At 36.9% G+C, this 19,139-nt stretch overlaps 3 protein-coding genes across 4 annotated transcripts in view; 1 reads left to right on the forward strand and 2 right to left on the reverse strand.

Moving 5' to 3' along the window:
* Positions 1-19,139, reverse strand: part of LOC120767250 (F-box/LRR-repeat protein 7-like) — a 407,584-nt gene that overhangs the window by 91,569 nt on the left and 296,876 nt on the right. Inside the window, exon 1 of one of the 2 annotated variants that reach the window (XM_040093128.1) lies at positions 11,184-11,303. The exons of the other annotated variant lie outside the window; for it this stretch is intronic. The gene's annotated coding sequence lies outside the window, so the exon portion shown is untranslated. Of the gene's footprint in view, positions 1-11,183; positions 11,304-19,139 lie in introns of those variants that run through there. 2 annotated transcript variants of the gene reach the window in all.
* On the reverse strand, positions 2,961-5,403 carry LOC120767276 (poly(U)-specific endoribonuclease homolog). The gene is made up of 5 exons (XM_040093151.1): positions 5,035-5,403; positions 4,787-4,964; positions 4,517-4,722; positions 4,223-4,455; positions 2,961-3,397 (listed from the first exon to the last, which is right to left on the reverse strand). The coding sequence occupies exons 1-5, from the start codon at positions 5,366-5,368 to the stop codon at positions 3,158-3,160; spliced, it is 1,191 nt and encodes a 396-aa protein (XP_039949085.1). The 5' UTR covers positions 5,369-5,403; the 3' UTR covers positions 2,961-3,157.
* LOC120767307 (globin CTT-VIIB-3-like) lies at positions 11,357-15,239 on the forward strand. The gene is made up of 3 exons (XM_040093225.1): positions 11,357-11,446; positions 14,487-14,708; positions 14,773-15,239. The coding sequence occupies exons 2-3, from the start codon at positions 14,544-14,546 to the stop codon at positions 15,061-15,063; spliced, it is 456 nt and encodes a 151-aa protein (XP_039949159.1). The 5' UTR covers positions 11,357-11,446; positions 14,487-14,543; the 3' UTR covers positions 15,064-15,239.

The following is a 19,139-nucleotide window of genomic DNA, read 5'->3' on the forward strand; positions in this document are numbered from 1 at the left end:
TACCTAGTCTTTCCAAATCAGTGGAGGTCTTGCTCTTCCGCTGCCGTTTTCACACATTCGGGCAATAAGACCTAGCCAGCGTAGTCCGTCTCTTAATTCGCTGAACTATCGTATATCTTGTACAGCTTATCCATTCATCGACTGCGGTTTTCGCTGTTGGCAATTCGCAGAGGACCATAAATCTTTCGCGGAATCTCTCCCGAAAACACGTAACGCCAACTCATCAGATGTTTTCATTGTCCATGCCTCTGCACTATATAGCAGGACGGAAATGACTCGCTTCCGACAAGCACTGGCCGCTATTCAGAGCGGACCTGCACCGAGTCCCTCTCAGTGAATGGCTTTCTTGGTGTCAAACCACCATCCATTGTAGACGAAGAACTCGAGTTATCCCTACTCATCTGACACCCTTCTTTCTATTGTCCGACCTCTTCGAAACAGCACGTTTCCGGGGCCTACTGTTGGATGACGTCGATGACGGCTTATCTAATCCTTATCATTCTGAGGAGGGATTAGGTAATCGTTACAACAACAACTTAATCTCCGACTATGTCCGAAGTAGCACCTGTGAGCGAAAGTTATTCTGCGTTGAAATTCGAGACTGTTTGTTGATGAGAAGAGATATTTCTCTTGCCCTCGTTCACTATCAGACCCATTCTATTCGCACGATAGGGAATCGCTTTGTCTGAAATCTCGTTTGGTATCGAACGGCTCGAATAGTTTCTTCCCGATCCTGCGGAACTTTTGGTCTCTTATTACTCAACGTCAGTTTACACGACAAATATATACATACATATACATATTTAACTGAGCGTAATATTTTATCGAATCTGAATTTATTGTGGTTTTGAAATTGCTGCATTATATCCTTTAATACGGTTACGGAAGTCAGCCGTCTTCTTGAGCAGAAGAAATTACACGAACATTTTCTCATTTCCTTGAATTAAGTTTTCAGTTCAACTACTCTTCTCTAACTTTACCATTTGCTCAATTATTATTATTTGTTGACATTACTGAATTGAACAATTTGTATGTATTTTATGTCCGATGACAATCAAAAGAGCAAAAGGTCAAAACGCCATTTCCATTGCTAAACCAAATTTATGGCAAAACGAGTAATCAATACGGTTTAATTGACAGCAATTGATTGTTGAGCTGTGAAAACGAAATTATTCAATTACTGCTATGGGTTTTTGAAGTGACATGCCACAGACGCACAAGTTGACAATGGCAAGTGCTTTGGAAGTGCCGTTCATGGGCTTATTGACATACTATACTATAAGTTTACTTGTGGGTAGAGTTAACGCCAAGAATTTTCATTGAAGTTTTCGATTTTTTTTTCGAATTTCTAGTTTGGAATTAAATTTTTTTGTTTAAAGTAAGTAGAATGTGTGAAAAAGTTATCAAAAACAGCTAAAGTCCCTTTTGGAAAATTTCTTAGTGCGCATGTTATTTATTTGATATTTTATGTTTCCACAAATTTGGATTTCAATGTCTTAAATTATATTTGAATAAGGAAATACAATGAATAAATAAAATTTAATATAATCATATCTTATCACAACATTTCTCAGTTGCGTCTCGAACGGTTCAAAATAAGTTCTTGGAAAATCCCTATTGTGTTGACAAATATGTTCTCTCTCATACGAGAAATGAATTTGAATACAACGCCTTAGGATATGTTTTTCATTTTAATAGATCAAGTGTTATCTTTTGCCAGAGAAAAATATGCTTGACCCCAGATGTGGAGAGTTTTGAGTTTATTATCAAAACTTATTGGACTGTTGCTGTTCATGCGGCTGAAATTAGGTTCCAATATGCAGTCTAAGTATAGAGATAGTACTTATTTTAAGATCTGAAGGGGAAGAAACGTGAATCAAGCTTAGCTTATTCATAAAGGTTTTTTTTTTAAAGCTTCAGTGCAGACTTTTGTTGCATTTTCGGAGCAAATTTTCCACAGTGATATATATATATATTTTTATACCATTAGAAAATACAGATTTCAGCAAACATAAACATTATTGAGTTTCTAAATAACTGAAATTTTGACGTGCGAATTTTCGATTGAAAATTAAGGATTTTTCCCAATTTTAAGAATAAGTAAGGTTTGCTTCTCAGTATTTTAAATTTAAAAATGACAGTCTATTTGGCACATAAGAAGGTAAGCTTAGTCCAAATTTCGTCAATAAAAACACGAAGTTTTTTGCTTGACTGTGTTGGCGTCTGACTCAAGCTTCGTTTATTGACAGCAATATCCTTTTGCGTCTTTAGGCCTTGAGCAACGGACAGTATGTATTCCAGTAGAGTGATTTTTGATTTTTTCACGTGTTTGACAGCATACGACATAAGAATTAACGAATGTTATTTCCAAAAACTCCCAAAACAATCTATGCCATCATTTTTTAGATCGCCTGCTTATCTCGTAGGTACTTCGCAGTTGATCTGCATGGTCTACTCCACCCATGAATGAGTTGTAATCTTTAACTTCATTTGGACATTGAACATGTATTTCTGGCCTTTTCGATCCCTTATCTTGACTGTAGTTTGCTCAGTGTCATGAAAATAAGATGCCAGAAATGTTGGTTGATTCTATCTATCTATTTATAAAAAAATACTACACTCGTTGTTGATGGTGAATTAAACTTGCCTCTTTTCACTTGCTTCTCTGGTTTCACGTTTGCAGGAAGTCCTTTTCAATTGCCCCTAATTTGTCCACTTTCAAGAACTTTCTGAGTTTGGAGAAACTTTAGGAGTCTAATGGAGGTAAAATAATTATCAAAGTACACATACTTGTTCTTGCAACACTTATCTTCTATGAAGGACCACTCTCTTCCCGAGACCAAATCCTTTGTACTTTGCTGCCACAGTTTCATCTTTTCCTTAAGGAAGCTGCTAGAGCTGATTGAAGTGGACTCTTTTGGAAAGCTCTAACTAAAACTATTTATGAAATTTAAAATTCGTTTTCTAATTTCACACTAAGTGTTGAAATAAACACCACTTAATTTATTTATTAAATACATATGTACACACATACATACATATATACCTTGATAATAAAATTCTCTTTTTCATATAATATCATAAAATATTCAGCAATACTATAGTCTCTATGTGAATGCTCCGAACGAAGCGAAAGCTTTACAGCAAATTACACATTTCATTTCTCCAAGCTTGGATATGCAGCTGCCAATGTCTTCCGTCCATGCCAATCCCAAGCATTTGTATTAATATTGAATTTAGTGTTGCCCATCTGCACCGGACATGGTTCTTCCACATGCAACAGGAAGCAGACAGTGTAAACACTCAGCTCGAATTCCGGTGAAGTGCCAATGAAAAGTGTGTTATATGGCTTAATATGATTGTGGAATGTAAAACGTGTGGCCAGCACATATTTGTTCTGCAAAAGAAAATTACTTTAATAAAAAATGTGGCTGAGAAATTGCAAAAAAGAAATGTGTTTAGAAAATAAGTCTAAAATTTTCCCAAAAAAATACAGGATGTTTTCGATTAATTCCTGAATTCGCACTCAAAGCTACTTAGTTTCTTGTTACCATACAAATCCTGTCAAAACCAAAAATATTTTGGGTCTGTATTATCTTATTTTGTCATCGCAATTTAACTGCTCAATATGATTCTTAATGCTAAGGTCGTCTTGAAGCTCTCTATTTTAGGGGTGGGTAGACAATCCGGGCCGCGTTCATAAATTTGAGGCTTGGGTAGTCTCCGAATAATATTATTTTATCAGCCCAAAATTGTTTTCTATTTTAATGTCAATTCGCCCAATTTTGATCTTCATGTTCACTTATATACAATTCTAGCATCGGCCAAAACAGTTGGAACCTGTATAGGCTTCCTATAACTCTGTTTTATCATCCTAATCTAAATGATCGATATTGTTTTAAATTCTTAGATCATCTTAAAGCACTCTTTTCAGGCGTGGTGGAACCAAACGCTCAATTTTGAGCAACGAAGTCAATATGGAATGAGCTCTTCTGAACATTGATCGAGCACGTATTGGCTAACATCATTTTTAGTTCAAGCGGTATGAAACTAACTCCAAATAGATCCAGAAAACTCTGTCTCGAATAAAGTTTAAACAAATTTTCATGTCGGTTACTTGCATTGTACCGAATGTCTGGAGCTATATTACGATAAGTGAGACGATGAAATCTGGCATTACGAACTAAGTTCATGGTAATTTTTAGCATACTCTAAGAAATACCTTATCCAATTGTATTTTCTCAATAAATCCCTTATAATCCAAATTGCCTTGGGCTTCCTGTTCATGAAAGTAAATCCAGTTGTGTAAACCCAAAATCGTCTCATCGCGTAATTCGGCCAGAAATACATGCTCAAAACCCGAACTGCCCATTCGTCCTCTGGAGCGTGAATACTGCGTAAACCAAATGCTCCTGAGTAATTCAATTTGAGCCTTGTGATTGGCAGCAACGAGACCTGGAAGTGTTGCAAACAAACTAATAAGTTGAATTGAACTGGCGCTACTTAGGAATATAACCTCTCTGCTGCAGAAATAACATTGTATGCTTCATTATTGAGGTCTTGAGCACAGCATTGAGAAAATCCAACTCTTCCTGTGCCTGCTCCGCCGTGGTACCTTCTACTGCATTCACATCGAGCAGATAGTTGTCGAATAGCCGACGTAACAATGGAATCGTGCTGGAGGCGTCTCTTGTGTACAACGCATCATCCGTTTGGAGTAAACTTTCGGCGAGAGAAAACCGAGTTAGTTGTAGTAAATTTGCTGTTATAATTCTCAAGTACTTACGGCTCAGCTGCACGGTCGTCGCGCGCAAAAGATCTGGTTTTGCCCTGGAAATTCACGTTGATCGGATAGTTGTTGCTACGCACTTCGTCGGCGAAAAGACGCTGTGTGAGATCAATAATTTCGTGCTCAACAAATGTGCCATCATCGCCGCCACCGCCTTTGCCCGCATAGAAGTATTCTGCAAATATTTACCAGCTCGTTTTCATACAGCTGTTGATGTTTTCAATATTATACTTTCCAAGACTCACCGTAGATATGCCAGCCGACAATGCCCAACACTGCCAGCACACCAATTAAGATGAAGCGCTTGATTTTCTCACATTTATCTTTATCCAAATGTGTATTTGAGCCACTCGAATTGGTTTCGGCGTTATTTTGTTGTTCATTATTATTGAAATTGTATGGTGTATTATTTGTGGCGGCACACATCTGGCGTTTGTTATTATTCCGTCGTTCAATATTATTATTTTTACGTTTTCTATTTTTACACACAACCTTATCACGCTTCCATAATCCACGAATATCTCTTATAGTCTGATAAAAGCTTAGTTGATCTCCACTTTTTGATCTCAACATGATCATGAGAGCAGCAAAAGAGCGCGTATCACATTGAATATGCGTGAGGACGCTCTCAAATGGTTGACTTGGAGCACCGAAGTGAACGAGCGGGAGAGTGGCTATAATGCTCTGCTCTTAAGCGAGCTTTGGCTGAATATGTTTCTTCGCTGGCTATTCAGCGCTGCCAGCCGCCGCTTACTAATTCATTTGCTTGTAAGCTTTGGTAGATAGTGGTTTAGTTGGTTGGATAAAATGCTACGTATTTGACCATATGGCGCGTTCTTTGATGGCATTTGGCCAAGCAACTGGCACATTGTCTATAAGTATACGCTAGGGATCGGATTAGTTGGTACTTTTATTGGTTCGCTATTTGCTATGATAATTACTTCACTGACTGTATATGCATGGATAATATGATGGCATAAAATGCCATATGTCGCCATAAAACGCAAAGTAAAGTAATGATAAAGTAATTATTCGAATTTAAATGTTGTTGGAAAGTTACCGGAGTGAGAAAGTAAGGTCTTTAGAGTGCGTGGCATACACGCCTCAATTGACGTGTCCTTTATATTGAAACAACACCCTCCGTTTTCTGATACTACCATATAGTGCAAGGTACTAAACCTGAAACATTGCTCTTTTTCCTATTTCTGAGCCTGAGTTGATGCACAAATCTCTTCATTCAGCCCTCCCTAGCAAGTTCATCTATTTTGCAGTTTCCGGCGATTCCGCTGTGACCGGATATATGTAATTATTGTGAGCATAAAAACAACCACTAGGTGAAGGTTCTGTGATGTAGTGGTCTAGATTGTAAGAAATGGAATCAAATCAATGGACAATTTCATTGTGTCCCTGCCCGGGGCCACTTATATACCCACCATTGTATTGTCAGGTGTTGTTTTTTCGAGCGCCCTCCACTAGACAATAACACCGTATAACATTACTTCCTTAAATTTTGGCAAGAGATCATATATTAATCTAATACATTTTTAAGATCTCCTACGCTTCCTTACAAATTTCGTGGCAAACTGCTTATACTCTCTTTAGGGTAAAAAAACTGATAACTAAAGGTAATAATGAAATGCACAAAAACTTTTAAGAGTGTCTATTTATGTAACGTAATGGAGTTTTTAAGTAGTGTTTGCTATGCATTTTTTAATTTGCTTACCAATTTTAGTCATTACCAAATGTCATAATAATTTCACTCCGAAAATACTGCTCACCATAGCTCCAAATTTGATTTATTTGATTTTTTAATTGAGTGAGTATTTGTTTAGTTAAATACAGAAACTCACATCTAATATATGAAGCAAAAATAGAAGTTCATGTAAAGGCAATAAATACATTTTGGCCTGCATTTGAGTGAAAATATTTGTATTTACATACAAAGCGACTGACTTGTTCAACTGGGATTTTACTACACGTCAAAGTTTACCACGTGTTTTCAGAGCTTATGAATTTTGTCAATATTTATCAAGTCAAATTAGAAAAGGTGTCCTAAAGAAGAAACTTTCTTGAGAGAATATGCGCCACTATCTGAATTTTGACAAGTAGGTGAGATAATGGAGTATAGTGAAGACTCTGGTGGCAAATCAAAATCTAAACACCAACTGTTTGCGAATTTTAATTATAAAGCTTAGTACGCAGCTCTCAAGAAACGTAAAAACTTCATATAAAAAAACGCTTAAGAAACGGTCAAGATTCTTTCCTGCGACAAACTTACTTGTGCTAGTACGCAGCTCTCAAGAAATCTAGTACCAATTTTTGATACTTTTTTCAGTAAAATGTGAATATGGCAAACCTTGTTTTATGAAGAAACATCAAATCAACAATTGTTTCTGAAGGAAAATCGAAGTAATCGTCAAATTCATCCTAAATTAGTTGAAATCATTATTATGAAGTATATTCCATTTTGAAATGTTGTATAAAACCAGCCAAACATCAACAACATTTCTTAAATCTCAATAAAAATATTTATGTTACCATACACATACACACATACATATTACGCACAAAGTTTGTTTTCTTTGTTTATTCTCTCTTGCTCTTCTAATGTAGATCATTCACAATGCGTAACCAGCTGCCAAAATTACTTGAGAAATAATGTATTTTTTTTCTTGAGCAATTACTTGAGAGCTGCGTACCAACCTTAACGGATCATGAAAATTGAGTTCTCGAAGGTAAACTAAGAGAAGAAAGTTAATTTGCTACTTTTATCAAATTTTATCTTCTTTTTTTTAAAACCAATACTGCAGTAAAAAGGATAGGTTAGCATATTGCCTGGCCATCTCGCCATACAAAGGTCTACTGGTCGTTAGTAATGCTAGAAAAGGGTTTAGTTCGGTTTGAGCTGAAGTATTGGTTATGTAGGACGTCAACGTTTGATACTTTGCCTAGTCCCTTGAACTCCGAAGTTCCTAGATACTTAAGATGAGTTTTAGATAGTGCATAGGAGGTATTCCAGCGTTTGTCTCATGTCAACTCCTTTGCACTTTCTGTATGTATCGTCAACACTTATGCCTATCCGGCGCGCATGTCAAGAGGTCAACAGTCGTCCGGTATTCCTTTCCAGACCGTGGGAATAAGAAACAAGAAATTTTTCCGAAGACACTCTTACACATGATATTGGCGATCCTGTATGTACTTAAGGCATTCCATCTCGCCCTGTTCCGCCTTTCAGCCCTTTCGAATACTTCGTTGTATATCGTTTTTAGTGACTTTCGTATTTCCTCTACTTGTTGGGTAGCCAGACGAACGGCACGTTTGACAATCTCATCAGCTGTTTCTTTTCCCGGAACTCCTGTTTATTGTGACCTGGAACCCAATATATAAGCAGCCGCTCCCCGGAGCTGCTACATGTACTGCTTTCCTGCTTCTAAGAACATTCTCTGACGCAATGCGATGTGAGATTATTGCCTTAATTTCTGCTCGCTGTCGGCGTATGTTTTTTATCCTTTTTATGTTGTTTCTTGCGTTGATAGCAACTTCGGGCATTTTCGCAACTGCAATAAACTTCTGCCTGGAAGATACTGCAGTATTTCGGTTGCATGAAGGGTCGCCTAAGATCCAACTCCGAGCAATAGTTTCCAGCTCCCACTCCATTAGCCATTTTGGATACATCTGTATAGATGTTGTAAGTTCCACAAAAAAGACAACTGATAAAGGATAAGAGCTATAAAGAAAAACTGAATGATCAGAAAATACTCACCACGAAAACTTGCCTTGTGAACGTTGTCCAAAAACTTCTAAGAAACCATAAATCGTAAAACTATAAAGACTTGATAAATGAACTTATAATACTTACATAAAGCTTTGGGGTGTAATATGTTCTGAAAAATACATTCTCTTCGGAAAATTTGAGTGCAAGACGAGAAGTTCCACCAGGATATTTCCTTGAGTAGGCAAGGGAAATGGAGCGCAGGAATGTTAGCAGATTTTTGTGGGAGACTTAAAAAAGACCTTTAAGAAGCCAAATTTGTTTATAAAAGTTCATTAGATTTCTAGAAAGCCAAGTAATAATTAAAGCGATTCTTTGTTATACATGAAAAAAGACCACTTTTTCAAAAAATAATAAAAAATCACGACATAAAAAACTGCCAGGTCTCGCTACAGCAACACTGCAGTTTACTTTGTGGTAGTATAGATATTGAAGACACTACAAAAACCACCACAACCAGTTTAAATTAACTATGTTCTAAGCAGAGATTATCATATGATACTGAATAAGTTTGGATCTGGAGAATGCAGGTGACCTAGATGACGACACTTTAAAATGTTACCACTGTATATCCTGCTTTTAATCAATTAAGACCAAATATTTTCCAAAGTGTTCAATATTTAAAACTAAAGCGAAATTGGGGAGGTGGAAGAACCTTTCAGACTCTTTGTTTTCAATTTCACGAGTGTTTTGTTGGTTACATAAGTTGGGCCCCACTGGAGAGTACAATAAGTCTGTTGATGTTTTTACAGTGGGTTTTTACTGCTGTTTGAGATTGGTTGCCTTTTCGATCTAGTAAGGGATACAAATTCGATAGTTCTAAATTGTTTATGTTTAAATAACGATAAGCATCGCAAAATATGACTACATATATGGTTTAGAGGGTACAAATGCAAAAGGTGTGGTTCGCATAGATATAAAAATCCAATTGAATCTAAGTTGTTTTAATGAAAAAATAAACAGTAGAATTGTATATATAATATTATTTATTGCCAGCAAAAAACCTATTCGAAATATTAGATATGACGCGAAAGGCAAAATATGATATGATTATGAGAATATATTTTACTTCAATGGAAGAAAGTAAGATACACAATATGTCACTGAATTATTTCCTATATTAATTTCTTAAATGACAACAGCTTGCGCCTGTATACTAGCTTTGATACGCGCTAAGGTCAGTTACAATTTAATTGGAAGAATTAGTTGTATAGAAAAGTATGAAGCAAACCTAATACAATATATATAAATGTCTTCGCAAACAAGTGTATAAACAGTGAAGCAAATGAACAAAGCAAAATGGAAAGGAAAAAGAACATAGTGGTACTCACGCACGTGAACACAACTCACTATAAAAGCGAAAAAAAAGTAAAACCAAAACCATTTGAGAAATAAAAAAGAAAAAAAGTTATCTTAAATACCCTTCACAGGCCCATTTCTTCTAGTATAAATGGTATAATAACACTTTTATTTTTATTTTGATCGGTCAATTTGCATGGCAGCTATATACTCTAGTTGTGCGATCTAAACAAGATGTTCGGAGATTGAAGCGTTGCTTTCGATAATATCTTGTCAAATACAAAAGTTTTCCATACAAAGGCATGGTTTTCAACGATCGGTTTGTACGACCGCTATATCCTATATTGATCCTTTCAAAATAATGTATTCGGAGATTCTGGCTTTACCTTGGTAAATAATCTCTACTAAGTTTCGTGAAGACAGCTCGTCAAATGAAAAAGTTTTTCATGCAAACATTTGATTCCGATCGTTCAGTTTGTATGACAAATTTGACCTATAGTGATACGATACTGGCGGTTCGAACAAATAGAGAATTTCTTTGTAGAGAAAAGGAAGTATGCAAAATTTCAGATCGATATCTCAGAAATTGAAGAACTAGTACGCTTATATAGTACCATAAACTTGTCACGCTGATAAGTATATATCTTTTTCTTCTTCATTGGCGTAGACAACAACAGCCTCGTATGAGATTCTTATCCGAGGTTATTTTCATCTTTTCATTGTTAGGGTCTTTTACGAGGCCGGTCGCAAACCCAGCGAACCTGGGGAGGGGAGCTTATCTCCCCTTCAAACGTATGCTTTTTGGCTAACCAAAAGATACTTGGTCTAAGACCGGAAGTCTGGAGCTGCTTGAGCCATATGTAAAAGAATCGTCTCTGGTCACTGCCAAGTGAATGGCGCTCAGAGAACTTTCCTCACTTGCGTGAACTTCTACACATGGCTCTACCCTCCTTAGTATATACATATATATAAGCAGCTCACGACTTCAGGTGTTAGATCAAGTATCCTCTGGTCTGGTCTACATATATAATTTATTGGATCTCCGACATTTCTTTCTGTGTATTGCAAAACTCGCGACAAACTTGATAAGTGTACCCTGTTAAGGGTATTATAAATGAAGCGAACTCAAGAAATCATAACAAGCATACAGATGCGTCTTTTGCTGTGCCTCGCAAAGCTGCTATTGACTAGCGCTAGTGAAGAAAACACGCGTAACAAGTGAACTAAAACGTCTGCTTTTCCAGCGTATGCACTGTTGACACACACATATGTACATATATACATATATTTACTATATAATATGATACATACAAACATACGTACCATAGATATTGCGTGCGCCGTCAGCTGTCTTTGGGGGTTACCGGGTGTGCTGTCAAGGCTTTATAAGTTTGCTGTCACGTTGCTGTGCCAAACAGTCTCCTACCATCATTAAAGTCGCACGGACAGCACAATTGTCCGCTGACATAAGGAACCGTTACTTGCAAACGCGTGTCGCAGTTGAAACTCCAGTGAGTCGCTGTCAGTGAGTTTCAGTGTAGACGACTGATCAGTGAATCAACTAAACGGTGCCTCAATAAAAGCAGGTATGCGGTGCAAAGAAAAAAGTGATACTGAATCATTTATAAAGAAGTGTAAAAAATTTATGACAATTACTAAACTCATATTCTGGTTTATACCAAAATTGCTATAATACACATCAGAACTAAGATATAATCGGTTAGTTTGTATGACAGTAATATGCTATAGAGATCCGATCGGTACAATATGTTCGGGCATTATATGGTAACCATGACTTGGAGAATAATCCTTACCATATTTCGTATGAAATAAGTCATCGAATAAAAAAGTTTTCCATACAATGACATCATTTTTATTTTCTTCATAGGCATCTATATGCTATAGTAGTCCGTTTTCTTTGTTTGGAGGTTATTCCGTTGTCTTGGAATGTAAGTTGTGCTAAATTTTGTGAAGATACCGTTTAAAATAAAAGGTTTTCCATACAAGAGTTTGAAATTTGGTATCGATAGTTGCGAGGAAAGAGCAGTATTTTGGATACAGTAGGACGAGCACAAAATTCTATATATGAAACACAGGGGATTCAAGTGTCTATAGATCGACGACCAGAGAGACAAACAGACGGACATGCTTAAATCGACTCATCTCGTCATGCTGCTCATATATAGGTTAGGTTAGGTTAGTCCTTTGTGAAGCCATGGAAAAGAAGAACTCCTGTGTACAACCTTATAAATTAGCAAAATGCTTAGTAGGCAATATAAATTCGCACAGGCATTTAATTTCCATTCCCGCAAGCTCGCTGGGACGTTTGAAGGTACGTGCTAGTGTTTAAGTCTTGACCATCCAAACGCGGAACAGTGAAGAAGGAAGTGTTAGGCGTTGAGTAGTTTTCACCTCGTTTTACAAGTATTCCATACAGCTTCTGTAGATGGCATCTGGTAAGATATCCAGACTTACAGCATGAAGGCCAATAGGGCAATGGTCTGTTAAAACCCCCACAACTGGGCAGAGGGTAGCCATACTGAGGGCATAGAGAACACAGATCTCTTGCCATCGATCTTGGGCCAAAAGTATTTTATGACAGCGCATATACCGATGGTGGTCCAACGCTGGCCAAGCTCCTACGAAGCCCAGCTAACCAGTAGTAGAACACAAGAGAATATGGGAGCACCGATTCGCTCCCACTCTACTGATAGCGGTTCTAGGGTGCTTTTCTTGTTAGCTCATCAGCTTTAAAATTGCCTGCGATTCTGCTGTGACCTAACACCAATACCAGTTGTATCACTAAGACTCTATGATAGTGATAACGAGGTTAGGCACTGCTTGACCAACTCTGAACGTACTGTTGACGAGTTTAAGGCTAGAATCGCCGCTCAGTTATCTTAGTGGATGGTCACTTCTGGGCATCGGTTTCGACTTCCCTTCACTATCCTTCCGGCAACATTCATGTTTTTATTCTTGTCCATGCAAATAGGGTCCCCACCCGGTCTCAGTAACGGTGCCAAATAACTATGACGGTAGGGGAAACATACTCTGAGTGCTGCCAGGGTTCTAATGGGCGGTTGTGACATTAGCCTGTCAGCGATTTCTGTCACTCCATTATACTCAGGTGTCGGAATGCCGCAACCACCAGCCTAGGATTCTACAAAAATCCTAAAGAGCACCATCTTGGAGACTACCAGCACCACATCCCTGTTCGACAAAATGAATTTATACATACTTTGTATGGAATCTTCGATTTTTCGAGTGCTATCTGTACTTACCTAACAAAACTAGGCCATTTTTGGCTAGAGAGAGCTTTCATAAGAGTTTTCACGGCATAGTTGAAATTCGCTCCTAACTAGAGGCAAAGCTACTAAACCGTGTTATTAGCACCTAAAAATTACACAAGAAAAATATTTCAATATATGGAAAAGTAGGTCGCGTCCTTTTACGAATTTTGCAAAAAAAAATGTGATTTACTATGCTAAGCCGGGGAAGTTTCAATTCACCTCTTATAATATGCGCATAATAGTTCTTCTCCCGGCATGAATTTAACCCTCTGTCGTGCAGAATCACACATCGTGTGTATAAAGCAAGAAAGCGTAAAAGAAAAATTAGTCAAGTGAACTCCTAAGATCCTTTAGACCCACGTGCCTTTGTTTATATATATATATATATGTACTTATACTTTGTTCTATTCGACATTTATTTGAACTTCGTGGCATCTATTATAAATCAACTTTTTGTTTTCTGTATTTCCTCACTTAACATTCGACTAAGAAATTAAATTACCTTCTTCCATAAGAACAACAACTCGATTTCAGTCATTTGCGTCAAAGCAAACTATTCCAACATTCGTGCAGGTAAGTTTCTTAGACACTTTATCTCCCACACTTGACTTCTTGCGCAAACAAGTTAATTTACTTTGTTAATTACAATTACCGTTCGAGTAAAAGAACTTTTCGTACTCCCAAAGGTATAATCAATACAAAATGCCAACATTTGTAGTCAGTTTTGCACGCATACTTTCACAGTTACCATTAACCCTTGAGTGTGCGTTCAAAAAGTTCATTGAGTAAAGTTGGCAAAGAGAAGGTGGCGTGGTTGATGAAGTTCAAGGAGGAATAATTAGAATAGGTTAGCTCAGATTAATCTGGTAGGCCAATAAGCCACGAATAGGCCAGTTTTGGTCCTTTGCAATACCAGATGGGGTTCAGTTGCTAGGTCCAAGGGGAGTAGTCATCCTTTAGGATGCCTGCGCGTGACGTGAATTTTAACATACTCTGCGGCCTCACTATCGATACCTCCTTTAATGTATCATAGCGTGGAACGGTCCTTGCCAATGCGGGACAAGTACACAAGAGCTGATCCATTGTTCCCCATGTGCCCTGCTCTAGACATTTCCTGCAGTCTTCTCGTTCTGTCAGCCCCATCCTGCGAGGGTGTGGCGCTAGTGACCAGTTAGTATACCCATCATGTTCCTACAGTCTCTTCTATTGAGTGCCAGTAGGAATTTGCACATGACTTTTGTAGTTTTGCACCCATCTAGCTCGTTCATCGGGTTTGATAAAGATTAAAGAGGGTTAATTTACTAATACCTACTTACTACATTGTACACTTTTTCAGCCACCTAACGTCTTATACCAAAGCAAAACCAGCACAGAAGGAAACAAGGCAAACAAAATGGGTTTCTCTGCTCAGGAAATTGTTGATATCAAGGAAAGCTGGGAAGTGCCAAAAGCTAACCTCACTGACTCCGGTGCGGCTATACTAGTGCATTTTGTCACCAAATATCCCGACAATTTGATGCATTTCCCCTTCAAGGATGTACCAATCGTTGATTTGAATGTGAGCTACCACTTAACGTGTTTTTAAATAAAACTTATCAAATAATATTTTTTTATTATTTCAGAAAAATGAACGTTTCCGTTCACACGTAACGAAGATCATGAAAGTCTTCGACAATTCCGTCAATGTGCTCGGTGCCGATGAAGCGCAGATAACACAGATCTGGCAAGATTTAGCTAAGTCTCACGTTAAACGTCAGATACCGGAAAAATCCTACTTGGAGTTGAGGGATTCCATTTTGACAGTTCTAAGCGAAGCGGCGAAATTGACCGACGCACAAAAGGCGGCTTGGCACAAGATGTTAGATCATGTATATGCGATTTTATTTCAGAAAATGTCCGAGTTGGGTGCTTAAGTGAGAGTAATGAGCATAAGCAAGAGCGCTGTTTAACAAGATGCGAGCGAAAGTTTTCAGTAATGCGTAACAGCGTGTAAAAACTTGTTCAACTTTATGGCAGAAAATATTATATACTTTTAAGATTTACATAAATATTATTATTTAGTAACTATTTTCTTTCAGTTAAATATTTAATTTGGTAGTTTATTTGTCTGTTTGGTTTGTACTGTCTTACTGACTTTTTTGAATTTAATAAAATTGTATATTTTACGGCAGGTGGTTTTTGCCATAGATTATCGAGTTTTGAATATATTCGAAAAAGAATTTTCAAGAAAATAGGTATAAAGTCAATGTGGGAAACTACTTCAGGGAAGCAAAAATTTGGCTTGATGATGAGTTTGCGGTATGCTAAGTTTAGATGTGGCAAAATGAGCAGCGAAGACGGCGGTTGTTAACGATCAAAACATCATAAACGTCTTCCAAGTGATTTTGGATGACCTTAAAGTAAAGTTATTCGAGATATCAGTCACTCTAAAGATATCAACTGAAAAGTGTACATTATATCATTCACAAACATTTGGATATGATAAAGCTCTGTGCAAAGTGGGTGTCGCGCGACACTCACTTTTGACCATAAACAACGACGAGTTGATGATTCGGAACAGTGTTTGGAGATATTCAAGCGTAATAAACCCGACTTTTAGTGTTGACATTAAGAATTGAAGAAACATGGCTCCATCTTTGCACTCCGAAGTCCAATCGATAGTCATCCAAGTAAACTACACACGATGAACTCGCTTCAAAGCATAGAAAAATGCAACAGTGGGCTGACAAGGTTATGGTGTTTGTATTTTGGGATGCGCATGGAATAATTTTTATTGACTAACTTGAAGAGGAAGAACTATCTTCAGCGACTATTACTTAGCGTTATTGGACCGTTTGAAGAAAAAAATCGCCGAAAAACAAGCCAGTGAAAATGACGGTAAAAATCCTTTAATTGACTTCGAATTTCTTCCGAATCCACCGTATCCTCCAGATCTGTCTCCCAGCTAATATTTTCTGTTCGCAGATCTCAAAAGAATGCTCGCTGAGAAGAAATTTTTGTGAAATAAAGAGACGATCGCCGAAACTAAAGCCTAGTTTGAAGCAAAGGACAAAGCATTCTACAAGAATGGTATCGAAAATTGGGAGGGTTGCTATAATCACTGCATCACCCTTTAAGCGAACAATGGTGAACAACTTATTTTACACAAGCTTATTATAATGTTGTTATTCTTTCGGTTTTTGTTGTGATCTGGAAATAGTTATTTTGGTAAATGTAAGGGCTAATCAGTAATAATAAGCATGTGGAACTTTATTAGCACAATCCTTAGGCTGTAGAGCGATCATGCCCTTGATATGCTTACAAAGCAGTACTATTCAAAAATACACTTAATCGAGAAGTTTGCCCCGATAACCACGCCCCAGAATAACTTGGTGATACTTTTTCGAAGGTATGCAATTTATTTTATAATAAACGCAGATAAGTAACTGTATAATAGTGGTTAAAAATACGTTTTTCTTCCGATTAAATTTTTAAAATTATCGGAATCAATTTTTAGTTGAATATATGGTATATACAAGTACATAAGTATGTATGTATTTCTGCTTCTAAGTAACTAAGCGATAACTTTTAATCATACTCAACGCTCAAAAGTTTGTAAAGAATCTTGCCATATAACGGTATTTAAATTCCAAGCCGCCATATTGAGATTGCAACGTTTCTATTCAAGATTGAATGAAATTGGCAACGCCTAAAATTATGTTAAATAATTAAATGTTCTGCTGTTATTTACTTGTGGAGCAGAAGTGATGCGTTTTTTAGCTGCAAGCAGATAATACAATTTAAAAGTTATATTTATGTAAGAAATACAGAGACTATTAACAACAACAAGTACTCAACGAATAATAACTACAATCCAGAGTTTCATAAACATAATTATAGATTTTTTATTTTGTTAATAATCACGTAGACACTGGGGAAAAATATAATTATGCGTTTGCTTGTATGTACGCAAAGCAAGAGATAACGAAATTTTTAAAAATATGTCGAATTTGTGCCAAATAAAATCAAATGGCGTTATAGGTGCATGTGTACGTACACGAGTTTACACCACACATCACATCAGAGTATTCTAGTGGTGTCCAAACAACACTTAATTACATTTTATGCTCTTGCAAGGAGTAAGGCCAAAGAAATACCTTGAAATACATAAGGATTGCCAATATTTTCGGTAAAAAGTCAACTATAAGCAACGGGTTCACATATTCAGTATCTACGGGCTTGAATGGTTTTGATTCGGTTTGGGCAATTCTTAAGTCATAAGGCACACCTCAAAGGCACTATTTTTACAAAGTTTTATCCGTTATATTTATTGCTTACTGATTTGTACACTGGAAAGGAAATGATCAGATGGAACATATAATTTTGTTATATGGGGAGGAGAGGTGATTGTGGTCCGGTTTCACCTGTAGGAATGTGAGAAGTGTGTCACGTACCAAATTTGAAATCGGTAGGGCGGTTCTCGAGATATATAATTTCACATAAAAGTGGGCAGTGCCACACCCATTGTTCCGTTTTTACACCAGTTCGCATTGAGCCCTCTCATAAAATCCTATATTATTTGCGCAAGGCAAATGTGGTTGTTATAGCTTCAGTGGCTTAGGAGTTACTATATACATTAAACTTATTAAAAAGCATGGCCACCACACTTTTTTTGTCTACATGTGCCCCTTGCTACAGTGTTTTACAGTCCTTTATCTTAATTTAGCTCTTAGTTATGGGTCTTCATACGTTTTCCTTAAATGTGTTATGTGGGCGTGGCAATGGTCCGATTACGCTCATGTACGAACTTGTTCTTACTTTTTTTCCCAAGGAATGCGTGTACCAAGTTTCATTAAGCTATCTCTATTGGTACTCACACACAGTATGCGCGATCGGATGGACAGACAGACAATCACCAGGATTTCAACTCCCTAATAACCCTATATCTATCTCGATTTGCTCTAGGTCATACATATAACCGTTGGGTGAACAAAACTGTTATAATTTATGTATAGCAATAGCCAATATTTCGTAACACCAAAGCGAGAAACAATAACCAATAGTTATTTGTTCCATATGTCACTAACACTCTTTTTATAATTTTGTTTAGATCTACATAAACTGGAATAAGGCTCTCTTGTATGGAACTCTAGTTACCAAATCCATTCTAACAACTGATAATCAATTCAGAAACAAATTTTACTTTTCATCTTAAACATTTTCGATGGGAATCTAGGTCTAATCTTATTTCAATATATAATGTTTTTTGGTAGAACCTATTTTATGGGGCACTTAAGTCTTTCGACCTTCACAGTACGTTTTATGGATGTACCTTAAGTCAATGCTATATGCTTCTGCTTAATGTGTGACTGACCGTGAGAAGCAAATTTTCGGAGCGAACATTTTTGTTAATATTTGAAATACCAGTTCCATACATCTAAGGAAAACACATCGTATATATATTGCAAGATATGCAATGGGATCTATTTTTCAATATCACCCAAAACTATGGTCCTTAGTTGTTTCATATTCAAGGTATTAGGCTGCATCAAAATTTTCGTATGGAGACCAAATATATTTTTATAAAGTTTTACATATGTACATAAAAAGCCACATATGCATTTTAACATCGTTTTATATTTAGATTGTCTACTTCGTTATTATCTCACTTCTATATACAAGTATTATCAGCCAATACACCAAGGTACTTGAAGTAGGGGTCTTAACATTTTATTTGTGTTTTATTGCCCTCAATAATCTTTTCGATAATATGCTAAATTGATTTGTGTAGTTACAACACTACTACGAAAAATAATTATTGTGTTAATATTATTGTTTTAATTCATCAATATGAAATGGCTATAGTAAAAGCATTTGAACTATTTCCAGTTCCAACCAAAACGTGAAATCAAAGCTGAAGGAACCAATGCGTTTGCTTAGCATTAGAACTGCAATGTTCCGCCTGAAGCGAAAAATCCACACAGTGTCGACATAAAGTTGAGATCGAGAA

Source organism: Bactrocera tryoni, chromosome 1, assembly GCF_016617805.1.
Source record: "Bactrocera tryoni isolate S06 chromosome 1, CSIRO_BtryS06_freeze2, whole genome shotgun sequence".
NCBI classification, from domain to species: Eukaryota; Metazoa; Arthropoda; class Insecta; order Diptera; family Tephritidae; genus Bactrocera; species Bactrocera tryoni.

Coding starts and splice junctions, on each gene's coding strand:
- LOC120767307 (XM_040093225.1), top strand. CDS start 14,544: ATGGGTTTCTCTGCTCAGGAAATTGTTGATATCAAGGAAAGCTGGGAA. Junction 14,709..14,772: donor TACCAATCGTTGATTTGAAT/GTGAGCTACCAC, acceptor TTATTATTTCAG/AAAAATGAACGTTTCCGTTC.
- LOC120767276 (XM_040093151.1), bottom strand. CDS start 5,368: ATGATCATGTTGAGATCAAAAAGTGGAGATCAACTAAGCTTTTATCAG. Junction 4,723..4,786: donor GACGACCGTGCAGCTGAGCC/GTAAGTACTTGA, acceptor TCTCGCCGAAAG/TTTACTCCAAACGGATGATG. Junction 4,456..4,516: donor GTTATTTCTGCAGCAGAGAG/GTTATATTCCTA, acceptor CAACACTTCCAG/GTCTCGTTGCTGCCAATCAC.